This window comes from Bos indicus, chromosome 5, assembly GCF_029378745.1.
Source record: "Bos indicus isolate NIAB-ARS_2022 breed Sahiwal x Tharparkar chromosome 5, NIAB-ARS_B.indTharparkar_mat_pri_1.0, whole genome shotgun sequence".
In the NCBI taxonomy this organism is placed as follows: Eukaryota; Metazoa; Chordata; class Mammalia; order Artiodactyla; family Bovidae; genus Bos; species Bos indicus.
In genome coordinates, this window is record NC_091764.1 from 59648599 (window position 1) to 59660211 (window position 11613).

The 11613-nt window shown below is 35.4% G+C and overlaps 1 protein-coding gene across 1 annotated transcript; it reads right to left on the reverse strand.

Moving 5' to 3' along the window:
* Positions 1 to 202: 202 nt before the first annotated feature.
* LOC139182999 (olfactory receptor 9K2) lies at positions 203 to 1202 on the reverse strand. The gene has a single exon (XM_070788728.1). The coding sequence runs from the start codon at positions 1200 to 1202 to the stop codon at positions 261 to 263; it is 942 nt and encodes a 313-aa protein (XP_070644829.1). The 3' UTR covers positions 203 to 260.
* Between the last annotated feature and the right edge of the window lie 10411 nt (positions 1203 to 11613).

Consider the following 11613-nt stretch of genomic DNA (forward strand, 5'->3'; position numbering starts at 1 on the left):
CATCTTCAGGGACCCCATGGACTGCAGTCTTCCAGGCTCCTCTGCCCATGGGATTTTCCAGGCAAGAGTACTGGAGTGGGGTGCCATTGCATTCTCCAATGACAATGCTAAGATGGGGGAAAAGTAGCATATGGAAATAATACACTACCTTTAAAAAGCTTTTGATAATATTTCTATGATACTGAGGAGAATACTTTCATTGATGACCAGAGGAGTACAAAATAAACAGACACCACTCATTAGTGGAAGAGAAATAATAATCACAGAATAGTACTTTTCTTCTCCAAAAGTTTGTTTAGAGCTTCTTTGACATCTTTGTTTCTCAGAGAGTAAATCAGAGGATTCAACATGGGAGTGAGTAGGGTGTAACACAAGGAGGCCACTTTACTGAGCTCAGGAAATGTGTCAGGAGTGAGATACATAAAAAAGACAGCACCATACAGTACACTCACGACTCCCAGGTGGGAGCTGCAAGTGGAGAAGGCTTTCTTACGCCCTTCGGTGGAGGGTATCTTTAGAACTGTGGACACAATGTACAAATATGAAATAACAATAACTATGATGGTAGGCAAGGTAATGAGGCCAGATAAGGTGAAAGAAACCATTCTCAGGATGAAGAGGTCAGAACAAGATAGTCTTTGAAGTGGGCGAGTGTCACAGTAAAAATGGTCAATGGCCCGAGAAGCACAAAAGGATAAAGTAAATGTCATGCTGGTCTGAAGAATTGAACTGATACAGCCAAAAAAATAGGAACCAGCCACCAACTGAACACAGAGATGTGTTGACATCTGGACAGTGTAGAGGAGAGGATTGCAGATGGCAATGAAGCAGTCATAAGCCATGACTGCCAGGAGAAACCCCTCGGTCACAATGAAGAGGGCAAAGAGAAAGAGCTGGGTCACACAGCCTTCATAGGAGATGGACTTTCTCTCAGACCAGAAGTTGCTCATAGCCTTGGGTGCAATAACAGATGAATAGACGATATCGATGAAGGAGAGGTTGCCTAGGAAGAAATACATTGGTGTGTTCAGCTGGGGATCAGTTATAATAATGACCATCATGCCAACATTCCCTAGAAGGATCATGGCATAGACAAGCAGAAAAAGCAGGAAGAGGAGAATGTGGAGCTCTGGGCGGACCCTGAAGCCTACAAGAATGAAGTCAGTCATGTCTGAGTAGTTGCTTGTTCCCCTGTCACCCATGGCAGAAACCTGCAGAGAGGTACAAAGAAAAATAAGCAAACGAACTCTTGGTTGTCATCCTCTTTACCAATCATCTTACTGTATTAGAAGTCATGAAACTGTTCTAAAATCATTATTTATTTTTACCTTAAAAGTTACTAATTTATACAAGTGGTGAAATTAGATCTTTTCCTTCTGAATCTAATACAGTGTCTTCCCACCAAATACCCTTCACAGTGCATGAAGCACTTCTGTATATATTTCCAACTCATGATTTATGTAATAAATGTAATGTCAGGAAATAGTGATTGCAAGAGAGCACAAATATTTCAATAAATGACATTTTGGAAGCAATTTTGGAGTCTGAGTTTGGAGATAAGGGCTTCAGTAGTCTACTTTAGGAAAACTTAGCTTGGCAGGCATAGAGTACCAGCAGATACAAAGGAAATGATTGAATTTTAAGATATCTAAAAGGTGCAATTATTTTTTGCCAGTAATGGAAACCATGGATTCTGATATAATGTGTATACTCACAAAGAAAAATTTCTGCACAACCAAACACAAAAATTATCAGCACTTGTATGCTAGAAATTCTCCAGATGAGCCTCAAAATTTGTTTCATAAAAACAATTTTCCTTCATTTCCTCAACTGACAGGTCATAGTAAAGAAAGAGACTTATTCTGTCTAGATAGAATTATTTAGAAATGGATACTGAACAAAAGAGACATAAAGAAGAAATTGTTGATTGCATTCTTATTTACCTGGAATATAACTTTCACAGTCCTCATTAGTTTATTTACTAGACACTTCAAATAAGATCACTCTTCTCCCCAGGGCTTTATATACATGAATCTGTGTAGACAACAATAATAGCAAACATTATGTGGCATCTTTTATAGGCCACTTCTCTAAATGCTTTCATAATAGCTCATTTAATACATACAACAATAATATGAGGTGAGTGTTATTGTATTCCCCAGTTTACAGTAAGGTAAATGAAGTACCAAGAAATAAAATATGTTGAAGGACATCTACTAGGGTCAGACTTGAAATCTGAAGCCAAGAAATCTGGTTCCAGAACCCATGCTCTAATCACTGTGTGATATCTATCACCTTTTTCTTTGATAAAGAAATATGAGAGAAGTTTAATGTTTTAGTGAGGAACAGATGACTTTCAGTAAAATAGTATGATGTTGTCTTGATATAATTTTGTTATTCACCAGATCCATCAAAAATTAAATATGAAGATAATTATAAAGGGGCAAGATTTTAAATAGATCAGAGTTAGGGTCTTGGGAGTATAAATTATTTAGACAGTGAAAGGAAACACTGTAGTAGTTGTAAAATGTTTTTTGAAAAATAATGTATCTTATTTATATTTCTTTAAAATCCTGCCTAGAACCAAGGGACCAGATTACTTGAATTTTTGAGATTTATTCCTATCAAACTCATTCTAATGTTAATAAGTTTACAGCTAAAAACACTTATATCTGGAAAACAGAGTGTTTTTCCCAGAGTATTCAATAAACAAGTAGTCAGTTGGTGATTTATTATTTGTCAAAAATCACATGCTTTCAAATGTACTCTTACCTTATATTGTTTGGTAATTTGTCATGTTCTGTAAAAAGAAGTAGCAGAATTCTGATGTTTTGTCTTGTTATTGTTTTAATTTTAGAAAGAGTAAACAAATTTAATGACTATGTTACAAAAATAATTTTAAAAATCATTATGTCAAAATAAAATGAAGCCCTTTCCTCTCAAAATTTCCAAATACATGTTCATTTTCCCAGTTTCATATTCTTCCCTTAGAGAAAATAGCCTTATTTTTCTTACTGCTCTATGTAAACTACTAAACTTTCCTTTAGTAGTTGACATTGGAAAAAGTCATGGTCCTTTGTAGAACACAAACAAATGTTTTTTCCAGTGATCCTTGGTTAACTCTGAAATGCTTGCAGGAATTATATTCTATAGTTATGCAAAGTGAATCTGAGGAATCAATCAATAGGGTAGTTCCTCTTCTGCATTCTCTAGTGTTTGAATGCTTTTAGGAAGCAAAAATAGATTATCTTAGACATCCATGTAGAAGTCCTGAGCCATCTGGAATCTCTGATAATCTGCTCAAATAAAAGCAACAGTTTTCATAATGGCTTTGGCATAACAGTATAAATTTTTATAATTGTAGCATTGAGCTTTTCTTTACCATCTGGGATATAGTCCTCCTGGGAAAGAAAGAAGTATAAATTTATTATTAAGATGTCTAGACTCCAGAGTCAAGACCCATGAGGAACATACAGACTCCAGACTTAGAAAAGAAGAACAGAAAGAAATTGGGGGTGAGTGTGTGGAAGCAGCCTAGGTTTAATAGGAGTCAGCCTACATACAAGAGCTGTTTTCTTGTGAGAATCCTTTGGGAAGGACCAAAAACATCTTTTTTAAAATCATCAATCCAAAAAAAGACATATCTGAGTCAGAGTTCTAAAACACAACTCCTTGCATCTAAAAATGCAGCTCTACTCATTATTTTTTCTTAAACACTTTATTGAGAAATAATTAGTGTGAAATAAACTGTATTCACTGAGTATATATTTCTGTGAGTTTTGCCTGTTTTATGCATCAATGAAACCATCACCATATCAAGACACAGAGCATTTCCATCACCTCCAAGAGACTTATCATACCCTTTTTTAACTGTGCCTGCTTCCAAATCCATTTTCAGATAACCTGTGATATGACTTTTTTTCTTTTGCGTATAAATATGTTTGCATATAGTATGCACCCTTTTCTCTCAGGTTTCTTTCACTGAGTAAAATGATTTTGAGATTTATTCATTTTGTAATATCTATAAGTAACTCATTCTTTTTATTGATGAGTATTCCATTTACATATGTACCAAATTTTGCTACTCTTAAATCTTGGGCAATTGAGGTGTTTTCTGATTTCAGATATTGTGAATCAAGTCAATATAAATATTCACACACACTTATTTGATCAAGGACCCACTTCCTTCCTCTCCTCTCTCAGCACAGCATAACTTTCCTCCACTCAAACAAGTGCAGGAAAAAATACACAGATTTCTCTTCCCCTAGGTACCAGACAAAGGCTATCATATCGCCCAGAGAGTTAAGTTGCTTTATTCATGTCTACCTGTTTGCAACTCAACGGACTGTAGTCCACCAACCTCCCCTGTCCATGGGAGTCTCCAGGAAAGACTACTAGAACGTGTTGTTGTGCCCTCCTCCAGGGGATCTTCCCAAGCAAGGAATCGAACCACTCTGTTGTCTCCTGCATTTGCAGATGGAATCTTTACCACTAGTGCCACCTGGGAAGCCCATAACCTTGAGAGTATCAGGCAGCAAATATATCATATCCCCAAGGTATAAATAATGCAGAAGGTCTATTCAAAGTAAAAGTGGCTAAAATATCTTGAAGATCTCTTTCTTTATCCAGCCTCCATTCATAGGGTAGAAGCTTGATCTCTGTCATGTTACACCAAGAATACTGGAGCTCTGATTTAAGTAGCCTCAGTTCAAAGGATGAAGTTTCTGTGCCAAGAGTGATAATATCATCAGCTACTGTGCGTACCCAGAAACCTGCTCCTAAATCAGAGGTGTCACTCAGAGAACTGAACCACAGGTTTCGATTAGAATGAAAAAGGTACCATAACAGAGAGCTCCAAGTGAACTGTATTTAGAACAAAGTGTGGAAAAGTTCAAGTATAAGTGAATTCTGAAACTTAAAAATAATTTGGTGGTAAGTAATGAAGTAGAGATGGTTGGCTCAATAAGAGCAAAAAGCTAGCTGTCGACCAACTAGAAGTTTACCAGAGAGAAGTAGAGAAGGAGACAGCTAAGAAATGCCTTCTCTGGGTTTGAACAAGCATAAAAAATTGGCCTTAAAGACGATCCTTGTAAAGGAGACCAAAAAAAATTTTTTTTATGTCTGTTGCATTTCAAGACATATTATTTTTTAATTTATTATTTACTGAAGTAACACTGGTTTATATTATGCAAGTTTCATGAATACATTACATTTCTACTTCTGTATACACTGCACAATAGTCACCACTGAAAATTTAGTTTCCATCACCATATAGTTGATCTCCTTAACCCATTTCTCCCTCCACTCCCCCACCTCTTTCTCTCTGATAATCACTATTCTCTTCTCTGTATCTACATGTTTGTTTTTGATTAGTTTGCTTTGCTTACTTATTTTGATTTTTGCTTATTTGTTTTTTGTATTCCATGTATGAGTGAAGTCATACGGTATTTGTCTTTCTCTATCTAACTTATAATATCCATGAAGTCCATCCGTGTTATCACAATTGGCAAGGTTTCACCTTTTTTATGGTTAAATATAATTCTATTCTATATATACACCACATCTTCTTTATCCATCAGTCAGTGGGCCTTTAAGTTGTTTTTGTATCTTGATTATTGTAAATAGTACTGTGATGAACATAAGGGTGCATATATTTTTTCAATTAGTACTTTCATATTCTTTGGTAAATACTGAGAAGTGGAATGACTGAATCATATGCTGGCTCTGTTCTTAATATTTTGAGAAATATCCATAAGTTTTATAGTGGCTAAGCCAATTTCTATTCTCACCAAAACTCTGTTTCTTTTTCTCCACATCCTCACCAATACTTGTCATTTCTTGCATTTTTGATAATAGCCATTCTAACAGGCAGGAGGTGGTATCTCATTGTGACTTTGATTTGCATTAATTTGTGATGTTGAACATCTTTCATGAGCCTGTTGGCCATATGTCTGTCTCCTTTGGAAAAATGTATATTCAAGTCCTTTGACCACTTTTTTTATTTCACTCACTTATTGTTGAAACACACACTGTTGTAAATGTAAAAGAAAAACCAGTGATGGAAGCAGAGAAAAAGTAAGTGTTTAAAGAGCTTACATTTTTTAAAGAATGATTTTTAATTGGAGAATAGTGCTTTACAATGTTCTCTTGGTTTCTACTGTACAACATGAACCAGCTATAAGTACACATATATCCCCTCCTTCTAAGACCTCTCTCCCAGCCCCGCCATCCCAGCCCTCTGAGCATGGAGCTGGGTTCCCTATGCTAAACAGCCACTTTGCACAAGCTACTTATTTTACACATGATAGAGTATATATGTCAACTCTACTCTCTCAGTTTGTCTCCCTTTCCTTCATCTTCTGTGTCCACAAGTTCTGTATGTCTCTTTGCCCATTTTTTATTCGGGTTGTTTGGTTTTTTTATTGTTGAGTTATAGGCATCATGCATATATGTGGATATTGTCCACCAAAAGGACAAATTTAATTAGATTAGAATGTAGAATAATATATGTCCCAGAATTTTTAGAAATGATACAACAAGAATTACTGGAGGCAATTCCTGAGTAGTGAATCTTACAGTCAACAAATGTTGTTGTTCAGTCACTCAGTCTTGTCCAACTCTTTGTGACCCCATGGACTGCAGCACGCCAGGCTTCCCTGTCATTCACTATCTCCTGGATTTTGCTTAAACTCATGTCCATTGAGTCGAGATGTCATCCAACCATATCATCCTCTGTCACCCGCTTCTCCTCTTGTCTTCAATCTTTCCCAGCATCAAGGTCTTTTCCATAAGTCAGCTCTTCACAGTAGGTGTCCAAAGTATTGGAGCCTCAGTTTCAGTATCAGTCCTTCCAATGAATATTCACAGTTGATTTCCTTTAGGATTGGTTGGTTTGATCTCCTTGTAGTCCAAGGGACTCTCAAGAGTCTTCACCAACACCACAATTCAAAATCATCAATTCTTCAGCACTCAGTCTTCTTTATGGTCCAACTCTCACATCCATACATGACTATTGGAAAAACCATAGCTTTGACTATATGGCCTTTTGTCAGCGAATGATGTCTCTGGTTTTTAATACACTGTCTACGTTTGTCATAGGTTTTCTTCCAAGGGGCAAGATTATCTGTCAAATCATCTGTCAGTGTCTGTATCAGTACATCTTACATAATACAAAATATTGTATATATTATACATATTGCTAACACTAGACATCAAAAATGAAAATATAAAAAAATATAAAAAATGAAATGATGATGAGAAAAAAAATTCATATTTATTTACTGATATAAGGATTCTTGTATTGATAATTAAGAAGTAGCAATATGATTGCTTTATGAGAACTGTGTACTCAATTTAGTTGCTTCATGGTAGTGCAACCTACACAATTAATGAATGAATCATTATAAACTTTTATTACATAGAGTATTATAGTCATATTCATAATACAGCATTAGAAACATTGTTATTCTTTTAAAAACCCACCTACCTATGATGTTCTCATGTAGTTTCTCTAATTATTGTACAGTGACGTACACAGACAATGCATGTCATGTCCAATTATTTGCAACCCCTGGACTGTCACCCACCAAGTTCCGCCATCCATGGGATTCTCCAAGAAAGAATACTGGAGTGACTTGCCATTTCCTACTACAGGGAATCTTCCCAACTGAGGGATTGAACCAGAGTCTCTTGCATCTCCTGCATTGGCAGGCAAATTCTTTACCACTGAGACACCTTGGACGCCCATCAATACTGTACCATATTGTAATTCATAATGTATTACATTCCCCAAAAAGTTTATAAAGGCGTTCATAACAGAGTACAGAAAAATCCAAATGAAATTTTTGGTCAACCCAAGAGTAGAAGGGTTCATGTCATGAAAGAAATCAAAAGCAGTCTTTAATAATTGGAGTCCTTCTGCCAAATTGCCTAATGTCACTTGTCTCTGGCACTGCTTCTTCTGTATCTCCTTCCTAGTCATCTGGCACTGATTGAGAGCCACTCATCTCCATCAACTCTTCTGTTAATTCTTTTGTTGTGGTATTTATCAGTTCTTGAATTTCTCCAACATCCATATCTTGAAACACTTTACCAACTTCACCACCTTTTTTATCATATCTTCAATATCTTCATGATTTTCTTGATTGGCTCTGTTGTAAATCATGTGAAGTCATGCACAGCATCTTGAACCAGTTCTTCAGCAGGACTTTACTGTTTCAGGATTGGTGGCTTTCACAGATTTTCTATAACAATGATGGCGTCTTCAATGGTATAATCCTTTCAGACTCTCATGATCTCTCTACCAGGTTTCTCTTCCATACCACTGAAAATCTTTCCCTAAATTATCATGTGTAATGAGCTTTAAAGATCCTTACACCCCCTGATCTAGGGGCTGAATTAGAGATGTTGTGTTCAGGGGACAAGTAGACACCTTTGGTGTTTAACTCATGGGGTTCTGGGTGGCCAGGGACATGGTACAGTATTTAAAAAAAAAAAAAATGTAAGACAGACCTCTCCTGCAAGGTGCTTCCAAAAGCATCAGTGGAACCAAGTCAGGAGAAAGAGGTTACTTGTCTAGTCTTTCTTGCTTTTCAAAAAGAGACTGGCAGCTGCAATGTATCTTTTCCCTTTAAAATTTGGGGATTAATAGTTTTACAGATAAGGACATTCTTGATCATAAACCTAAACACATTTGCACAAAACAGTAGGGTAAGCCTATCCATTTCTGCCTTGAATCCTGGGGCTCACTTCCTTCCCCTTCTAATAAGTATCCTCTGTGACAGTTTCTTCAACGAATAGGGCACTTTTTTTTTTTTTTTTTTGGCATTAAAAACTGGTTTTTAAAATAAAATAAATTAAAAAAAAAAAAAAAACTGGTTCAGCCAGATATCCTCTCCCCTCAATGATTTTCTTACTGGCATTTGGGAGCTCATCTGCTATCTCTTGATCAGTAGAAGCTGCTTCCCCAATTTTCTTGACACTTCTTAAGCCAAACCTCTTTCTAAAATTATCAAACCATCCTTTGCTTTCATCAAATTCTCCAGTTTAGTCCTTCACCTTGCTTTTGTTTTACGTTGGCATATAACTTTACTTTTTCTCAAATCATATTAGAATATACAGTTATGTCTTTCTCCTGGCAATCCTGCACTCAGTAAAATATGCATTTTTAATATGACATAAAGTATTCACAAAATTTTCATACGTACTGCTGTAGCCACAGCAAGCTACAGCTTCACAAATTCTTTTAAAAAAAAAAAAGTCCTTACACTGGATTCATTCATCTTAAAATGGAAGGCAACCATAGCTGTAGACCTCAATCTTCAGTAGATACCTAGCAATTCAACTTTTTCATGTAAGGTCATGACTATTCTCTGCTTCTTAGGAGCACTTCCTGCACCATTAGTGGCACTTCATAGGAGTCCTGAGATGTTGTTATTTAAGGTATTGCACTAAACATAATGAAAAATTTACAAGAACTGGGAGAGATCAATTTTTATTGTGGTACCCAGTTTATTGGAAAGATTAATAGCTCACATAGAGATTATTAGTGTCCTGTAGTGTTTTAAGTGGATACTCACATCACTTGAGCTCACCACAATAGCAACAGGAGGTAACTACAAATATATTATAGTAGTACGATATGTACTACAATCAATTTCCTGTAATTATTATTTAACACTCCAATGTTACATTTTTAAAATTTCTCTCAACTGAAAATAGTGCCAGGTATGGTCTAGAGTAGTATCTATATATATTTTATGCAATCATGACATACCTAATTTTTCTTAATTATTTTCAATATTTCTAGGCTACATAGTTCATCTGTAAGTTTTTTCAAATTGTTGCAAATATTCAAAAACAACTTCTAATACATTTATTAAAACCAATTTGTGTGCAAGTGAATCTGCACATTTAAAACTAATGTTGTTCAAGGATAAGCTCTATAGTCATACACTATAATGCCAGGGTTAGGTCTTCAACATATTAATTCTGAAAAACATAATTCAGCCCATAACACTTTCTTTTCTTGTCTATTGCCTTAGCTAAGACTTCAACTGTAGTTGAAGGTTGAAAAGGTTTTGCAATGGGGACTTCCTTGCTTTGTTCCTAATTTTATCAGGAAAGCTTCTGCTTCTCACCTTAAATATGATCTTAGCTCTAGATTTTTGGTAGATGTTACTTGTCAAGTTAAGGAAATTCTCTATTCCTGGCTTGCTAAGAGCTCCTTTACTTTTTATGTGTTTGTACCATCACCACACATATCATTCAGTTTTAAAATGATGAGACACACCTTCTTTGCTGTATTGTCTCATACTAATAAATTATTATGTTCTGAGTATTTTACTTATAATTTTTATTAACTTTACTTATTTTAAATGAAACAAAGATGAATGTTTTTAATGATAAAAGGTGCAATTCACAAAGATAGACATCATAAACCATTAGACCCCTTGACAACAAAAAAACAAAGATTCATAAAGCAAAAACAGGAGAAACATAAGAAAAAAGAACAAAAATGTATAATCATAATGAGACATATTAATATTTCTCTAAGAATATTTTATCAACTGTAGAAAAAACAAGAAGGATGTCATTAATAATTTAATATAATATATATTTATGGAATTAATTTATATTAATCATATCCTGATGCTGCTGCTAAGTCGCTTCAGTCATGTTCGACTCTGTGTGACCCATAGACGGCAGCCCACCAGACTCCACCGCCCCTGGATTCTCCAGGCAAGAACACTGAAGTGGGTTGCCATTTCCTTCTCCAATACATGAAAGTGAAAAGTGTAACTGAAGTAGCTCAGTAGGTCTGACTCTTCCCGACCCCATGGACTGCAGCCTACCAGGCTCCTCCGTCCATGGGATTTTCCAGGCAAGAGTACTGGAGTGGGTAGTCATTGCCTTCTCTGAATCATATCCTACATAAATATAATTAGAATCTTGTATCTCATGTGTTATTAAAAGTCTGTAGGCCATTTAGAAAAACTGGCAAAAAGATAAGCATTACTACATTTTAAAAAGTAAAATTCTTTTTTGTATGTGTGGTTCAGTTATACATATACAAAGATGATATTTTTCTCCATTATAGGTTATTGCAACGTATTGACTATAGTTCCCTAGCTATACAATAAACCTTTCCTGCTTGTTTCATATCTTTTTTTTTTAATTAGAAATCTAGGATTCTACTTACTAATTTAAACAAATGGAATCAAAATGTTATAAAATTTTAGTTAGGCAAAAATCCATACATTTTCTAAAATATATATGTTGTACACATTATTTATATATCTGTATACAAAAACTTTTATGCTACACTTGATAAAGGCTTGAGAAAGAACATCAATAAAAAAGGAGATGGAGAAATAGGAAAACATAACCTAATTGAAATAGGAGCACTGAATATGAAATAGAAAAAGTGAAACACCAATACAGTATACTAACGCATATATATGGAATTTAGAAAGATGGTAACAATAACCCTGTGAACGAGACAGCAAAAGAGACAGTGATGTATAGAACAGTCTTATGGACTCTGTGGGAGAGGGAGAGGGTGGGAAGATTTGGGAGAATGGCATTGAAACATGTAAAATATCATGTATGAAA